The sequence below is a fragment of the Ranitomeya imitator genome, chromosome 1, assembly GCF_032444005.1.
Source record: "Ranitomeya imitator isolate aRanImi1 chromosome 1, aRanImi1.pri, whole genome shotgun sequence".
Lineage (NCBI taxonomy): Eukaryota > Metazoa > Chordata > Amphibia > Anura > Dendrobatidae > Ranitomeya > Ranitomeya imitator.
Genome location: NC_091282.1, coordinates 838,597,146 through 838,615,977, shown reverse-complemented (window position 1 = coordinate 838,615,977; position 18,832 = coordinate 838,597,146). Strand labels below are relative to the sequence as shown.

Here is an 18,832-nt window from a genome sequence, read left to right as displayed (position 1 = left end):
GTGCTGAAGCCGGCTTTCATCATTCTCCTCTGCTCTGCCGGTGAGCGGCGCGAGCAGAGGAGAATGATGTCCGAAGGATGACAGCAGGTGGAGGCTTTTGGCATTCTTATCCCCATCATCTGATACCTGCTGCAGCTAATAACATTGACAGCAGCAGCATATGATCGGGGTATTCCACAGCCACTGTCTGCGATCTAACTAAATAAATGAATGAAAAACTGATGTGGGTTCCCTCCTATTTTCTTGAGCCAACCAGGCAAAACTCACAGCTGGGGGCTGCAACCCTCAGCTGTCAGCTTCCGCAAGGTTGGTTATCAAGAATAGAGGGGTCCCCACGCTGTTTTTTAAATTATTTAAATAAATAATTTTAAAAAACCGGCGTGGGGTCCCCCACTTTTGACAACCAGCCTTGCTAAAGCTCAGAGCTGGGGGCTGCTATTCTCAGGCTGGTAAGGGGACATTGATATAAGCCTAAAAACAGCAGTCTGCAGCTGCCCAGAAAAGGCGCTTCTATTAGATGCGGCTTTTCTGTCACTTTGCGTGGCTCTTCCCACTTGCCCTGTAGTGGTGGCAAGTGGGGTTCATATTTATGGGGTTGATGTCACCTCTGTAAAGTCAGGTGACATCAAGCCCATGGCTTAGTAATGGAGAGGTGTCTATAAGACATCTATCCATTAGTAATCCTAAAGTTATATGTTAAATAAAGACAGCCAAAATAAAATCCTTTATTTGAAAAAATTACACAGACTCCTTTAATATGCTAAATTAAACCATAGTTACTGCAACACCTAATTCCCCAACGCCCTCGATCTCCTGTAATAAAAATAAAATAAAAAAACAATATACCATACCTGTCCGCCGTTGTTTCCCACGCTGTAATCCATGCCTGGGGGCTAAATAGTTTTCAACCTGGATGGTGCCATGATGCGACCGTCCCGGCTGAAAACCACTGGTGAATGAGATGCTGAGAGAGCAGCATCATTCACCAGCGGTGACAGCATCGCTGGCATTTTCCCACGGTCCTGAGGTCACCGCAATTCAGCCCTGCCTCAATGATGTCACCGCAGAGTGTACATTAATGAGAAAAAATGAACCAAATGGCTGCAATGAAACAAAGAGTGAAAAATTTAAAGAGGTATGAATACTTTCCATATCCACTGTATGTCCTCCATCCTGGTATATGGCCCCCATTATGATATATGGCCCCCATCCTGGTATACGGCTCCCATCCTTGTATATGGCCTCCATCCTGGTATATGGCCTCCATCCTGGTATATGTACCAATCAAGGTATATGACCATATCCTGGTATATGACCCCATTCTGGTATATGGCCTTATCATGATTTATATTCCCATCCTGGTATATGACCCCATCTTGGTATATTTCCCCATCCTAGTATAAGCCCCATCCTGGTATATGAGCCCATCTTGTTATATGGTTCATGGCCTCCATCCTGGTACACAGCTCCCATCCTGGTATATGGGCCCATCCTGGTATATGAGCTGATGCTGGGATATGACCCCTCCCGGGTATATGTTCCCATCCGGGTATATGACTTCATTGTGGTATATGTCCCTCTATGGCCCACATATAGTCAATGCATAGAAAAAAAATAAATGCTTTTCCTTACCTTCCCAGCGCTTCCACGCTGAGCTGTGTCTTATTCTGTGTGTTCAAGTTGGCGGTGAGCGGTGATCGCAGCCTTTACTGTACAGGTCGTGATCACCGCTCCTCGACGACACACATCTCATGCCAGACCTTCCCTCCCCAGCACTAGAGATGAGCAAACTTCTTCGAAAAACGTTACCCAATTTCAAATTCGGTATGAACATTGCACATTCAGATTCCTAAGCATTTTCCTCAAAATCGGCAAAATTCAGCCAAAGTTTGGTAAATGATCGAGTTTCCACTAATGCTTTTGTTAGGACTTTTGCTAGGATAGTGCTGCTGTATGATGAGCGAGAGTGACAAGTTTGATGAAAGGAGAGGGTGGGGAACAGTCAGAGGAGCGGCAGACTATTTTCTTTTTTTAATTACGGTAACTAAATGTGTGGAGATTCCGGCATCCAATCAGGGCACAGAAACCATCCACAATGTCCAGACACAAGGGCTTGTGTCATTGACTGCCTAAGTCACATGCCCCTCTCCATATAAAAGGTGGAAATGTTTTTGGGCCATTTTGTCAGTGTAACAGTGCAGACAGGCTGCTCCTGCAATTAGTTAGATAGTTTAGATAGATAGGATTATGTGTGAAATTGACCTTCCAGCATCTAAATAGTTTGTGCTAAAAATGTTGGCCAAAAACCAGGTCACATTTCAGAATCTAAATAATTTGTGCTAATAGTGTGGGCCAGGTACTAGGCCACATTTCATAATTTAAATCGTATGTGATAATAGTGTGGGCGAGACACTAGGCTACATTTCCAAATCTAAATCCTTTCTGCTAATAGTGTGAGCCATACACCATGCCACATTTCGGAATCAAAATTGTTTGTGCTAATAGTGTGGCCCAGCCGGGAGTCCACATTTCCGAATCTAAATCATTCTAAATTGTTTGTGCTAATTGAGTGAGCCATACACCAGACCACATTTCAGAATCTAAATCCCTTCTGCTAATAGTGTGGTCCAGACACCAGGCCACATTTCTGAATCTAAATCCTTTCTGCTAATAGTGTGGTCCAGACACCAGGCCACATTTCTGAATCTAAATCTGCAGGAGGTTTTTTTTTCAATGTCTACTATATAATTGTCTAAGGGTCACTTCTGTCTGTCTGTCTTTCTGTCTGTCACAGATATTCATTGGTCGCGGCCTCTGTCTATCATGGAAATCCAAGTCGCTGATTGGTCGCGGCAAAACAGCCACGACCAATCAGCAACCAGCACAATCCAGTGGCAATATGGCCGCTCCTTCCTCCCCGCAGTCAGTGCCTGATCCGTACTCCCCTCCGGTCAGCCCTCACACAGGGTTAATGGCAGCGTTAATGGACCGCGGTGTAACACACTCCATTAATGCAGCTATTAACCCTGTGTGACCAACTTTTTACTAGTGATGCTGCGTGTGCAGCATCAATAGTAAAAAGATCTAATGTTACAAATAATAATAATAATAATTAAAAAAAAAGGTTATTCTCACCCTCCGCCGTCGCGTCCTCTCCTCGGCAGTGCAAGCGGCAGGTTCCGGTGCTAAGGATGCTATGAGAGAAGGACCTTCCATGACATCACGGTCATGTGACCGCGATGTCATCACAAGTCCTGCGCTCATACCAACCCTGGGACCGGAAGCTGCCACGTGCACCGCACACAAGCGCCAGAACTACAAGGGGTTCTTCGGAGGGTGAGTATATGTTTAATTTTTATTTTAAGTCTTTTTTAATCTGTTACATACGTGGCTGGGCAGACTGGGCAGTATAGTACGTGTCTGTGCTGTATACTACGTGGTTCTGTGCTGTATACTACGTCGCTGTGCAATATACCGTATATACTCGAGTATAAGCCGAGATTTTCAGCCCAAATTTTTGGGCTGAAAGTGCCCCCCTCGGCTTATACTCGAGTCACGGTAGCGGTGGGGTCGGCGGGTGAGGGGGTGAGGGCGCTGAGGTATACTTACCTAGTCCCAGCGATCCTCGCGCTGTCCCTGCCGTCCCACGGGCTTCGGCGCTGCAGTTTCTTCCTCTCTTCAGCGGTCACGTGGGACCGCTCATTACAGAAATGAATAAGCGGCTCCACCTCCCATAGGGGCGGAGCCGCTTATTCATTTCTCTAATCAGCGGTGCCGGTGACCGCTGATAGAGAAAGAAGCTGCGGCACCGAAGACAGGAGGGGACAGCGCGAGGATCGCCAGGACTAGGTGAGTATAGCATATTCACCTGTCCTCGTTCCAGCCGCCGGGCGCCGATCCATCTTCCCGGCCGGCGCCTCCATCTTCCCGGCGTCTCTGCTCTCTGACTGTTCAGGCAGAGGGCGCGATGACGCATACAGTGTGCGCGGCGCCCTCTGCCTGATCAGTCAGAGCAGAGACGCCGGGAAGATGGAGGCGCCGGAACGAGACGCCGGGAGCTGCAATCAAGGGAGGTGAGTATGTGTTTTTTTTTCTTTATTGCGGCAGCGGCGGCACAAATTTATGTGGAACATCTATGGGGCACAGTGAACGGTGCAGAGCACCGTATATGGCACAGCACAGCTATGGGGCACAGTGAACGGTGCAGAGCACCGTATATGGCACAGCACAGCTATGGGGTACAGTGAACGGTGCAGAGCACCGTATATGGCACAGCACAGCTATGGGGCACAGTGAACGGTGCAGAGCACCGTATATGGCACAGCACAGCTATGGGGCACAGTGAACGGTGCAGAGCACCGTATATGGCACAGCACAGCTATGGGGCACAGTGAACGGTGCAGAGCACCGTATATGGCACAGCAAAGCTATGGGGCACAGTGAACGGTGCAGAGCACCGTATATGGCACAGCACAGCTATGGGGCACAGTGAACGGTGCAGAGCACCGTATATGGCACAGCACAGCTATGGGGTACAGTGAACGGTGCAGAGCACCGTATATGGCACAGCACAGCTATGGGGCACAGTGAACGGTGCAGAGCACCGTATATGGCACAGCTATGGGGTACAGTGAACGGTGCAGAGCACCGTATATGGCACAGCACAGCTATGGGGCACAGTGAACGGTGCAGAGCACCGTATATGGCACAGCACAGCTATGGGGTACAGTGAACGGTGCAGAGCACCGTATATGGCACAGCACAGCTATGGGGCACAGTGAACGGTGCAGAGCACCGTATATGGCACAGCACAGCTATGGGGCACAGTGAACGGTGCAGAGCACCGTATATGGCACAGCACAGCTATGGGGCACAGTGAACGGTGCAGAGCACCGTATATGGCACAGCACAGCTATGGGGCACAGTGAACGGTGCAGAGCACCGTATATGGCACAGCACAGCTATGTATGGGGCACAGTGAACGGTGCAGAGCACCGTATATGGCACAGCACAGCTATGGGGCACAGTGAACGGTGCAGAGCACCGTATATGGCACAGCTATGGGGCACAGTGAACGGTGCAGAGCACCGTATATGGCACATCTATGGGGCACAATGAACGGTGCAGAGCACCGTATATGGCACAGCTAGGGGGCACAATGAACGGTGCAGAGCACTATATGGTTCACACCTATGGGGAAATATGAACGGTGCAGAGCACTATATGGCACAGCTATGGGGAAATAATGATCTATTTTTATTTTTGAAATTCACCGGTAAATGCTGCATTTCCACCCTAGGCTTATACTCGAGTCAATAAGTTTTCCCAGTTTTTTGTGGCAAAATTAGGGGGGTCGGCTTATACTCGGGTCGGCTTATACTCGAGTATATACGGTACTATGTGTCTGGGCAATATACTACGTGGCTAGGCAATATACTACGTGACTGGGCAATATACTACATGATTGGACAATATACTACGTGATTGGGCAATATACTATGTGTCTGTGCTGTATACTACGTGGCTCTGTGCTGTATACTATGTCGCTGTGCAATATACTATGTGGCAGGGCAATATACTATGTGGCTGGGCAATATACTACGTGACTGGGCAACATACTACGTCACTGGGCAATATACCACGTAACTGGGCAATATACTACGTGGCTGGGCAATATACTATGTGTCTGGGCAATATACTACGTCACTGGGCAATATACTACATAGCTGGGAAATATAGTACGTGACTGGGCAATATACTACGTGGCTGGGCAATATACTACGTCACTGGGCAATATACTATGTGGCTGGGCAATATACTACGTGGCTGGGCAATATACTACGTGACTGGGCAATATACTACGTGGCTGGGCAATATACTACGTGGGCTGTGCAATATACTACGTGGACATGCATATTCTAGAATACCCAATGCGTTAGAATCAGGCCACCATCTAGTGTATATATAATATTAATTATGTAAACTAAGGGGTAGGTCACTGAGGGATCAGGGACCTGTCAGCAGTCTGCATTATGAAAACCCCCACAGGCTGGCCTGGAGCACGAGCATATCATTAACTCAAAACTGAAAATAAAGATTAAACAACAGCCACAAGATTTCATCAATCAATGTATCAGTTTAATCAGTATAACAGAGCCGACCTGACACTGTGTGTAGGTTACTGAGCACAATCCTGCTGACAGATTCCCTTTAAACACATCCAATTGTGGAAATTATTATTATTCCAAGATCTATTGATTAAAATTATCTTTTGTTTGTGGGAAAACCACTTTAATGTATACTTTTAACACAGAGTGAGAAAATATTCAAGTTTGTTTTATATTTGTTCGTCAAGCCAGACAAAATTTGGAAATCCTAAGCGTTTTCCACTGGGTGAATGTCTCCCACACAATTATCATGATTCTGGCTTTAGACATTGAGGAAGTCTTCAACTGAGTTTCATGGGCCTTTCTACAATCTCTTACAGTGCTTTACTCCAATCTTATACCTTTCTTAAACTGTAACTGAATGCTTCCTCCCATATCGATTTCTTATGGTGCAAGAGAGGGCTGACTACTCTCTCCGGTCTTGTTAGCCCTTGTCGTTGAGCTGCTGGCAGTCCTCATTAGAAATAACTCAGATGACTTGCCTAACAAACTTATACAGCAAACATTTCTCTGATGACTTATTAATCACCTTGAAAAACAAAATGTTTTACTGCGCAATATATTTCATATTGTTAATGAGTTTTCCTCCATAAAATCAAGAGAACAAAATCGTGATTTTGATTTAGATTGCAATGTATACTCTAATTTTTGAGTATAATTTGCATTTTTTTATGGTAATTAAGTGTTTTATTTTTGCATATAAGTTGTTTTCATTGCTTGTTTGTGGCTCAGCTCAGAGGGTTCACCAGTTCGCCAGGTTGCTTGATTTGCCAGGGGGCTCCTCAATGTGAGTGCGCTTGGGGCAGCCACCTCCCTTGCTCATCATTGCCTTTTGCTTGAGGATTTTACATATAGTTCTGCAAATATGGGTTCCATAAAAACATTCATAGCAATATTTATTAAAATTGCTTCTTTTACAAAATTCTAAACAAGCTATGCTGTTATGACAAGAACTTACACTTACCTTAATTGTAACATGAGCCATGAGCACGGCAAAGTTAGTTAAATGATTACAAGAACACTTTGTATGTGTTTTGTTGGTTGTTATTAGCCTGCAGCCTTGAGTTGACCAATGACCTGACAAGTTGGCTTTTGAATAACTCCAGAAGGAACAATTAGGGTTAAAAAAGTCTTCAGAGTCCTGTAAAAAAGTAGTAATAATTATTTTTAATAATTTTGAAACAATTTCAAGTTATTGTGGGAATTTTTGCTGTGATATAATTTATTTTGGAACAAAATATGACTATGCTCTCGATTTAGTACTATAAAAAATACTGAACATTTGGTCAAATGTGTATTTCTCTAAGACAGAGAAACATACTCTGTACTAGTTTATCAGTTAAAAACGAACAACTGCCATATGTCTATCTTATGTTGTCATAATATTTTATAACCAATTCAGTTATCACATATTCACATATTAAGAACCCCTATGCTTAACTTCTTTTTAAAACCAGACCCCTGGAAGTTATTTACAATGGGGGTCAAGAAGAGAACAAGCATTGTGCGAATTTGAAGACAAATTTGGTGATTTACATAGCACTGGATGACAATTACAGATGCTCTAATGTGAATTAACAAGACAATAAATACAAGAGAAGAGAAAATCTTTTAGAAACTACACCGCTCAATGCATTTAGCAAGGTATGTAGTAAGCAGAAATATCTATTGTGGCAGGCTTGGACTGGCCCACAGGAGAACAGGAGAATCCTCCGGTGGGCCAACGTGCAAGAGAGGACCACCACCCTTTTATATGAGCAGCACTTGGCACAATATACTTGAATCACTATGTAATACAATGTAATTGAGGATAATGTCATATTTGCATGTAGTTGAAAAGCGGGGCCCTGAAGTTGGTTACTGGTGGACCCTTGGCCCCCCAGTCTGACACTGAGCAGAATTCAAGCTTGCTTTTAAAATGTATTAGTGATTTGTCTATGGAAATACTTTGGAAAACAACTTAATTAATCAAGGACTGGCCTGATCTTAAATAGACAATACTATAAAGTGTCATCTCAAGAAGATAAATGTGCATTGCCATTATATACCAGATGGCCATATTTGTGATGACGATAGGTAAATTCAGGTGTCATACAAAATATATAGGCTCAATTATTGCCTAGTATTTAAGGTATTTTCTTTAGCATCTCAGCTGTATATACAGGGGTCTACCTTCTGGGTTTAGGACAAAACTGTAGGTCATATATAGTAGTCTGGGCTCTCATTTCACATCACTGCCATCCAAAACCTTACGTTTTAATTTTTTTGCTAAGGTTGCCTGAAGGTATTTTTTGTTAGACATTAAATTCTTAATGGAATCACATAGAGGTACGTATAAATGTATTAACCATTTTTTGCTAGGTTATTTTGAACATTTTGCACTTCAGGTAGTCATGACAATCTTTAAACTTTCGACAATTAAAACCTAAATTACAAAATAAAAACATATTAAATCCTCACACCCATATATTTTCTGAAAGTACACACTTGCCACTCAGCAAGATGCCCCCTTCATGCAGTTTTGTATAATTTTTAACCAAATATGCGTAAAAACTAACCTTAATGGATGAAAGTATTATCAAAAGTGAATGGATCAAACTTACTAAAAAGGCATCATACCTACTAAAAATACAATTTTTAAAATTTTCTAAATTCATACAAAGAGAGAGACCAAAAATCTGGCTTTGAATTGAAATTCTAAAACAACAACCTATAAAATACAAGGATTACACCTTGAGAAGTTAATACATCTCTACACCCTTTGAATATATCCTGAAAGCTGTATGACGAATGCGGTTTCCTTGATGAGCTGTTGACCCACCTTAAGTTCAGGGCAGACATTAATTATCTGAAAAGAAATGCAGTAAAGCTTATATTTTGTACCAAAAACTCACACAATTCCATTGGATATAAAAAGTCTACACACCTGTGTTATAATGTTGTGGGTTCATCATATAAAAAGGTCAAATTAAGAAGTATCATTCCAGATACCTTCAAATACTAGATAATGGAAAGTTTAATAAAAAACACAATATGAACAAACCACAGCATCTCAACTGGATTAAGGTCCAGACTTTGACTAGGCTACTCTAAAGTCTTAATTTAGTTTTTCTTAAGTCATTCAGAGGTGGACTTGCAGATGTGTTTTGGATCATTGTCCTGCTGCATAACCCAAGTGCACTGCAGCGTGAGGTCACGAACAGATGGCCGGGTATTCTCCTTCAGGATTTTTTGGTAGACAGCAGAATTCATGGTTCCATTTAGCACAGCAAGTCTTCCCGGACCTGAAGCAGCAAAACAGCCCCAGATTATCACACCACCACCACCATATTTTACTGTTAGTATGATGTTCCTTTTTCTGAAATGCTGTGTTACTTCAGCACCAAATTTAATGAGACTACACCTTCCAAAAAGTTCAACTTTTGTCTGTTCAATCCACAGAGTATTCTTCCAAATGTCTTGGGGATCATCAAGATGTTTTCTTGCAAAACTGAGATGAGCCTTTATCTTCTTAATGTTCAGCAGTGCTTTTCGTCTTGGAACTCTGCCATGCAGAACATTTTTGCCCAGTCTCTTTCTTATGGTGGAGTCATGAACACTGACCTTAACAGAGACAAGTGAGGCCTACAGTTCTTTGAATGTTGCTGTGGGGTCTTTTGTGACCTCTTGGATGAGTTATTGCTGCACTCTTTGGGTAATTTTGGTTGGCCAGTCACTCCTGGTAAGATTCAAAACCATTCCATGTTTTCTTCATTTGTGGATAATGGCTCTCACTGTGGTTCGCTGGAGTCCCAGAGCTTTAGAAATGGCTTTATAACCTTTTCTAGACTGACAGATCTCAGTTATTTTTTTCTCATTTTTTCCAGAATTTCTTTGGATTGTGTAATAATGTCTAGCTTTTGATAACCTTTTGGTCTATTTCGCTTTGTCACGCAGGTCCTATTTAAGTGATTTCTTGATTGAGAACAGGTGTGGCAGTAATCAGGCCTGGGTGTGGCTAGGGAATTTGAATTAATATTCCAAAAGATGTGATAAACCACAGTTAATTTATGTTTTAACCCCCTAAGCCCCGAGGGTGGTTTGTACGTTAATGACCAGGCCAATTTTTACAATTCTGACCACTGTCCCTTTATGAGGTTATAACTCTGGAACGCTTCAACGGATCTTGGCGATTCTGACATTGTTTTCTCGAGACGTATTGTACTTCATGTTAGTGGTAAAATTTATTCGATATAACTTGCGTTTATTTGTGAAAAAAAACGGAAATTTGGCAAAAATTTTGAAAATTTCGCAATTTTCCAACTTTGAATTTTTATACCCTTAAATCACAGAGATATGTCATGCAAAATACTTAATAAGTAACATTTCCCACATGTCTACTTTACATCAGCACAATTTTGGAACCAAAATTTTTTTTTCTTAGGGAGTTATAAGGGTTAAAATTTGACCAGCAATTTCTCATTTTTGCAACACCATTTTTTTTTTAGGGACCACATCTCGTTTGAAGTCATTTTGAGGGGTCTATATGATAGAAAACACCCAAGTGTGACACCATTCTAAAAACTGCACCCCTCAAGGTGCTCAAAACCACATTCAAGAAGTTTATTAACCCTTCAGGTGTTTTACAGGAATTTTTGGAATGTTTAAATAAAAATGAACATTTAACTTTTTTTCACACAAAATTTATTTCAGCTCCAATTTGTTTATTTTACCAAGGGTAACAGGAGAAAATGGACCCCAAAAGTTGTTGTACAATTTGTCCTGAGTACGTTGATACCCCATATGTGGGGATAAACCACTGTTTGGGCGCATGGCAGAGCTCGGAAGGAAAGGAGCGCCATTTGACTTTTCAATGCAAAATTGACTGGAATTGAGATGGGACGCCATGTTGCGTTTGGAGAGCCCCTGATGTGCCTAAACATTGAAGCCCCCCACAAGTGACACCATTTTGGAAAGTAGACCCCTTAAGGAACTTATCTAGATGTGTGGTGAGCACTTTGACCCACCAAGTGCTTCATAGAAGTTTATAATGCAGAGCCGTAAAAATAAAAAATCATATTTTTTCACAAAAATGATCTTTTTGCCCCCAATTTTTTATTTTCCCAAGGGTAAGAGAAGAAATTAGACCACAAAAGTTGTTGTGCAATTTGTCCTGAGTACGCTGATACCCCATATGTGGGGGTAAACCATTGTTTGGGCGCATGGCAGAGCTCAGAAGGGAAGGAGCGCCATTTGACTTTTCAATGCAAAATTGACTGGAATTGAGATGGGACGCCATGTTGCGTTTGGAGAGCCCCTGATGTGCCTAAACATTGAAACCACCCAAAAGTGACACCATTTTGGAAAGTAGACCCCCTAAGGAACTTATCTAGATGTGTTTTGAGAGCTTTGAGCCCCCAAGTGTTTCACTACAGTTTATAACGCAGAGCCGTGAAAATAAAAATTCTTTTTTTTTTTCACAAAAATGATTTTTTAGCCCCCAGTTATGTATTTTCACAAGGGTAACAGGATAAATTGGACCCCAAAAGTTGTTGTCCAATTTGTCCTGTGTACGCTGATACCCCATATGTGGGGGGAAGGCACTGTTTGGGCGCATGGCAGAGCTCGGAAGGGAAGGAGCGCCATTTGGAATACAGACTTAAATGGATTGGTCTGCAGGCGTCGCGTTGCATTTGCAGAGCCCCTGATGTACCCAAACAGTAGAAACCCCCCACAAGTGACCCCATATTGGAAACTAGACCCCCCAAGGAACTTATCATAGATGTGTTGTGAGAACTTTGAACCCCCAAGTGTTTCACTACAGTTTATAACGCAGAGCTGTGAAAATAAAAATTCTTATTTTTTTCACAAAAATGATTTTTTAGCCCCCAGTTATGTATTTTCACAAGGGTAACAGGATAAATTGGACCCCAAAAGTTGTTGTCCAATTTGTCCTGTGTAAGCTGATACCCCATATGTGGGGGGGGAAGCACTGTTTGGGCGCATGGCAGAGCTCGGAATGGAAGGAGCGCCATTTGGAATACAGACTTAGATGGATTGGTCTGCAGGCGTCACGTTGCATTTGCAGAGCCTCTGATGTACTCAAAACAGTAGAAACCCCCCACAAGTGACCCCATATTGGAAACTAGACCCCCCAAGGAACCTATCTAGATGTGTTGTGAGAACTTTGAACCCCCAAGTGTTTCACTGCAGTTTACAACGCAGAGCCGTGAAAATAAAAAAAAATCTTATTTTTCCCACAAAAATGATTTTTAGCCCCCCACATTTTTATTTTCCCAAGGATAACAAGAGAACTTGGACCCCAAAAGTTGTTGTCCAATTTGTCCTGAGTATGCTGATACCCCATATGTTGGGGTAAACCCCTGTTTGGGTGCACCGGAGAGCTCGGAAGGGAAGGAGCACTGTTTTACGTTTTCAACGCAGAATTGGCTGGAATTGAGATCGGACGCCATGTCACGTTTGGAGAGCCGCTGATGTGCCTGAACAGTGGAAACTCCCCAATTCTACCTGAAACCCTAACCCTAACACACCCCTAATCCTAATCCCAATGGTAACCCTAACCACACCCCTAACCCTGACACACCCCTAATTCTAATCCCAACCCTAATCCCAACCGTAAATATAATCCAAACCCTAACCCTAACTTTAGCCCCAACCCTAACCCTAACTTTAGCCCCAACCCTAACCCTAACTTTAGCCCCAACCCTAACCCTAAGTTTAGCTCCAACCCTAACCCCAACCCTATCCCTAGCCCTAACCCTAGCCCTAACCCTAGCCCTAACCCTAGCCCCAACCCTAACCCCAACCCTAGCCCCAACCCTAGCCCCAACCCTAGCCCTAACCCTAGCCGTAACCCTAGCCCCAACCCTAACCCTAGCCCTAACCCTAGCCCTAACCCTAACCCTAGCCCTGATGGGAAAATGGAAATAAATACATTTTTTAAATTTTATTATTTTTCCCTAACTAAATACGCTTTTTTTATAGCAAAAAAGTTTTTGCGTCTCCACATTTTGAGACCTATAATTTTTCCATATTTTGGTCCACAGAGTCATGTGAGGTCTTGTTTTTTGCGGGACGAGTTGACGTTTTTATTGGTAACATTTTTGGACACGTGACAGTTTTTGATCACTTTTTATTCTGATTTTTGTGAGGCAGAATGACCAAAAACCAGCTATTCATGAATTTCTTTTGGGGGAGGCGTTTATACCGTTCCGCGTTTGGTAAAGTACATGAAGCAGTTTTATTCGTCGGGTCAGTACGATTACAGCGATACCTCATTTATATCATTTTTTTATGTTTTGGCGCTTTTATACGATAAAAGCTATTTTATAGAAAAAATAATTATTTTGGCATCGCTTTATTCTCAGGACTATAACTTTTTTATTTTTTTGCTTATTATGCTTTGTGGTGGCTCGTTTTTTGCGGGACAAGATGACGTTTTCAGCGGTATCATGGTTATTTATATCTGTGTTTTTGATCGCGTGTTATTCCACTTTTTGTTCGGCGGTATGATAATAAAGCGTTGTTTTTTGGCTCGTTTTTTTTTTTTTCTTACGGTGTTCACTGAAGGGGTTAACTAGTGGGACCGTTTTATAGGTCGGGTCGTTACAGACGCGGCGATACTAAATATGTGTACATTTATTGTTTTTTTGGGGGTTTTTTGATAAAGAAATGTATTTATGGGAATAATATTTTTTTTTAATTTATTTATTTAGTAATTTTTTTTTTTTTTTACACATGTGGAAATTTTTTTTTTTACTTTTTTACTTTGTCCCAAGGGGGACATCACAGATCGCCGATCTTACAGTTTGCACAGCACTCTGTAAGATCGGCGATCTCACTGACATCGCTGCAGGCTTACCAGCACCTGCAGGCGACCCGGAAGTACTCCCTGCAGGACCCGGATGCAGCCCCGCGGCCATTTTGGATCCGGGGCCTGCAGGGAGAAGACGTTCGGTACAAGGTGAGCACATCACCGTGTACCGATCGTCTCAGGGAAGCACGCAGGGAGCCCCCTCCCTGCGCGATGCTTCCCTGTACTGCCGGCACATCGCGATCATGTTTGATCGCGGTGTGCCGGGGGTTAATGTGCCGGGAGCGGTCCGTGACAGCTCCTGGCACATAGTGGCGGATGTCAGCTGCGATAGTCAGCTGACACCCGGCCGCGATCGGCCGCGCTCCCCCCGTGAGCGCGGCCGATCTCATATGACGTACTATCCCGTCATTGGGAATTAAGTCCCAGGTCACCTGGACGGGATAGTACGTCACATGGGATTAAGGGGTTAAAGGGTGTTGGGGCAATCACTTTTTCACACAGGGCCCTGTAGGTTTGGATTTCCTTTTCCCTTAATAGTAAAGACCCTCATTTAAAAACTGCATTTTGTGTTTACTTGTGTTATCTTTGTCTAATAATAATAATAATAATCTTTATTTTTATATAGCGCTAACATATTCCGCAGCGCTTTACAGGTTGCACACATTATCGTCGCTGTCCCCGTTGGGGCTCACAATCTAAATTCCCTATCAGTATGTCTTTGGAATGTGGGAGGAAACCGGAGTACCCAGAGGAAACCCACGCAAACACGGAGAGAACATACAAACTCTTTGCAGATGTTGTCCTTAGTGGGGCTTGAACCCAGGACTCCAGTGCTGCAAGGCTGCTGTGCTAACCACTGCGCCACCGTGCTGCCCATTTAAAATATATGCCACAGTGAATACCAAGTAAAGAGTAACCCACCTCGCATATATTCCTTCGGTGGCAAGTTATGAATATTGGGGTTTGTGTAAATCAGATATTGAGGGGTTATACATTTTCAACTTCAGAACTAAAAGCAGAAGAATATGAATATTTTTTCATAACTGTGAGACATGCCAATCAGCCCTAAATTAATAGTGGCAAGATAGCTGACAACAGCCACGCCATGTTTCCTTTTTAATCTATAGGCAAAATCACAATAAAAAAATATGATGTAAATATTGAACGCCTGTGAGCATCAGGAGCAAAAGATATGGTGAATGTTGGGGATTTCATGAAATACTGAAGGGCTGAGAACATCCCACAAACAGCCCCACATTAGGTCATCAAGGGGAGGTGTGTGGGTGCATCTTAGTAGCTGATAAAAAGACAAGGCAAATTTTGATCTGTGTTGAATGCCAGTAGATACATCACCATGTATGCTTGATCCATGTTTACTGACGTTGTCACTAGGAGCGCTTCCTTCCATAAATCTGAAGCCACTTCAATGACCAGATTTAGTAAGTTTCTTTGCTGATCCTTTTATATTATGTAATTGTATATGCTGTATTGTTTTGTCCCCTTTGTAAAATCTTTAGTATTTTTTTGTAAACAATGCCTATCTTTCTGTATTAGACATAAAATGTAATAGTTCTGTTCCTTTTGTACTGTAAATTGCACTTCTGAAGCAATGTCCACACTGCTATGTTGACCTTGTAGTACAATTCTTCAATAAAATGGTGCCAGAGTAAACGAATGCGCATCCCACAATATCTGGTGCCATTTTGTTGAAGATGACTCCGTCCGCTGACTCCGCCGCTACACTGCACAGGTGCCGCTCATCCGGGCTTCGGATAGAAGGATGCATCCACCGTTAATTGTATACTCACAATATAATTTGTCATGGTATTTGCTTTTTTTAAGTTTCTTTCTATATTACCACTCCACAGGACAACTGATGGGACATTGGGTTTTGAACAATAGCTTTCGAAGATTGAAGATTTTTGTTCTCTTTCACTTTGATTTTTAATTGTTGTGTTTTTCTATGTACACTCCTTACGCTGGGTCACATTTTCAAGTAGTGTGTATCATTACTTTTTTTTTCAGTTTTTTGTTAACTAGCAAAATGCTTATTTTGGTATAAGCAATAGCAAATCTGAATATATTTGCTGGATTATTTCTCTTCTTTGAGGTTATAATTTAGTATTTTAAAACCACCACTGCCATCTAGTGGTCAAACTATACCATTTCAACAACTTACACTTTTCTAACCTTTTTTCCTTTACATGGCAATTAAGAACTAATGGGACGCAAGCGCTTGCTGTGATAATCGCCATCTTTTAATTTATATTTCTGTGCGCCATAAATTGTTGAATCATGATCCGACAACCAAGTACTGTTGCGCATGCAGGGATGCGTGATCATGAATTCACCATTTTTGTGAAGCCCTTGTGCTGTTAGACAATTACATGGTCATACCGTGCGTAAGCCTACCTGCGGGCGCACGTTATGGACACGCGTTATAGACACGTATATCAGGGACTGCCGACTCTGCAGCTTAAATCGTTTAAGGTTATTAATAACGATATATAACGAGAATAAGTCAAAAGCTTTTGTAGCATTTTTCCCCTGATGAAGCCGAATTTTTTGCAGTGATACGGGTGGACACCTCAATTTGGTATTATTCACAAACTGACATCTTGGTATTGGTTGTGCTAGAGTGGTATGTTCAGATGCTGTTTTTGCACATTATCTACACAGCACTTTTTCTGCTATTCCCTTTACCTTTGCACGGTATGTTAAACTCGTAGACACATGAATCGGTATAGGTATCCTAAAATCTCTTAATATTTAGTAAGCATGATCATCTTTTTAATTGCCCATTGCATATTATTGCTTGTGCAAAGAATATGTTTTTTCTAATGGCGGCCTTTGCTATGTCTATAAAACTAAAAAATATAGGAGGCTTCCTCATTTCTGGTAGCACAAAGGCTCTGGAAAAGTGCTATGTCTCCTCACCCCCCAAAAAGAAATCCAGAAAATTCTGCGCTCCCAAATCCAAATGCCCCCTCCCTTCTGAGCCCCACGGTGTACCTAAACCACATTTAGCGTTCACTTGTTTGTCAGTACTGTGGCGATGAGAGTCCTCTTAATTTAGTGGGTGCATGTCTCCAGAAGCACAAGCTGGGCATAATGTACGGGCACTACAATGTAGTGTTGCTGTTTGTTTCTTGAAAGCACCCATGGAGTCAAAATCGTCACTATACCTGTAGTTAAATTCCAAGAGAGGTGTGTTAGGTGTCGAGTTCCCGCTTCTGCACAAGGGGAATCTCGAGCCATCTCCGCTGCGGTCTCCCATTCTTATCCAACCGCAGTGGTGTCTGCTCAGCAGAGACGTTGGTCCCAGCGTCTTGCTCAGTCTCACTCTGTACAAAGAGTTACTGCTGCTTTTCCTGCTTCTGCCATTGAAGTCAGTGTTGGGCAGCGGCGAGCAGATGCTTTTGGGGCTAAGTCCTGCTTTTCTCTTTCTGAGCATGCCCAGGGCAAGATCTCCCATTGGAGATCGAGGGTCACATGCTCAGGTACTGCAGCACATCCCATTGGTCCTCCAGGAAGGTCCTGAAAGGGCAAAACTTTGGTAGCAGCTTCCCATTGGTCCTTTATTGGAAGGTCCTGAACGTGCTGCAACTATATAAGCTGCGCATGACCGCACGGCCATGCGCTAGTGTACATTTGTAAATGTGTGTGTGTTGTGAGTGAAAGTCGCTCTTTAAATAACCCTCCCTATTGGATGACTGTTCGCGGAAGGTGTATGTTTGTTATCTAGCACCCGACTTAGCCATCAGCACGTAAACACACAATACAGCGTCTTAATGCTGTGACCGCCAGTGCGGCGCCTTGTGCTTTCGCAGCGCTTTCCTGACCCAAGCCTGGGTGGTTAGTGGCGTTCGCCAGTGCGGCACTGCATGCACTCTCGTGCTTCTATTGCTGTCACTCTGACACCTCAGTAGCGGTGTGGAGCGCATGAGGTCTATGTACTCAAATCCTGTGTCTTGGGATTGAGTTCTGAGACTCGTTGCTTGCGCTCTTGGTGCGGTACCGTTGCCCTGTGACGTAACAGGGTTCGCTTCCTTCACACAGGGTGAGGTTAGCCCATGTGTGTATTCACTTTGTACCGCCATATAGTCCATCATTACTTGGCAGCAGGTTCCATCTCTGCACGGTGGACCCCGGGCTGCGAACGCACCATACTCTATCTGTCTTATTATTTGGTGCGTTCCGCTAGCCCTAACATTACACTAGCGCCAGGGTCTGGCTAGTAATGACGGACAAACAGCAATCCTTGCGGTATATCCAGCAGCTGGAGGGTAGGTTGGCGGCTCTCGAGAGCTCAACCTCAGCTGTGGATGTTACCGCAGTTGCTGTACAGGCTGCTAGCGTGGCTGCAGCAACCTTGTCCATTGCCACCCCTGTTCCGACATTATCTCGCCTCCCGCTGCCAGAAAAATTTTCTGGTGATAGCAAATTTTGTAGGGGATTCATGAGTCAGTGCTCTATTCACCTCGAGCTCCTGGCTGCACGTTTTCCCACAGAGCGGGCTAAGGTGGGATTTATAGTGTCTCTCTTGTCGGACAGGGCGTTGGAATGGGCTAAGCCGCTGTGGGAGCGTGGCGATCATGTGGTGCAGAGTGCTCCGCTGTTCCTGAGCACTCTGAAACAGGTCTTTTTAGGACCTCAAGTCACCCATGATACTGCGCTCCAACTGCTGGCATTAACTCAGGGTGAGTCCTTGGTCAGTCATTTTGCCGTCCAATTCCGCACTTTAGCTTCTGAGCTGGACTGGTCGGATAAAGCCCTTATCCCCATATTTTGGAGGGGCCTGGCTGATCACGTTAAGGACGCTCTGGCCACTAGGGAGATTCCTGCCACA

General features: G+C 43.4%; 1 protein-coding gene across 20 annotated transcripts in view; it reads right to left on the bottom strand.

Moving 5' to 3' along the window:
- ADGRL3 (adhesion G protein-coupled receptor L3) overlaps positions 1–18,832 on the bottom strand; it is a 1,214,649-nt gene that overhangs the window by 468,280 nt on the left and 727,537 nt on the right. For all 20 annotated transcript variants that reach the window (XM_069740657.1, XM_069740660.1, XM_069740665.1 and 17 more), the window contains one exon: positions 7,132–7,308. In XM_069740657.1, coding sequence (XP_069596758.1) covers positions 7,132–7,308 — 177 coding nt within the window. The remainder of the gene's footprint in view (positions 1–7,131; positions 7,309–18,832) is intronic.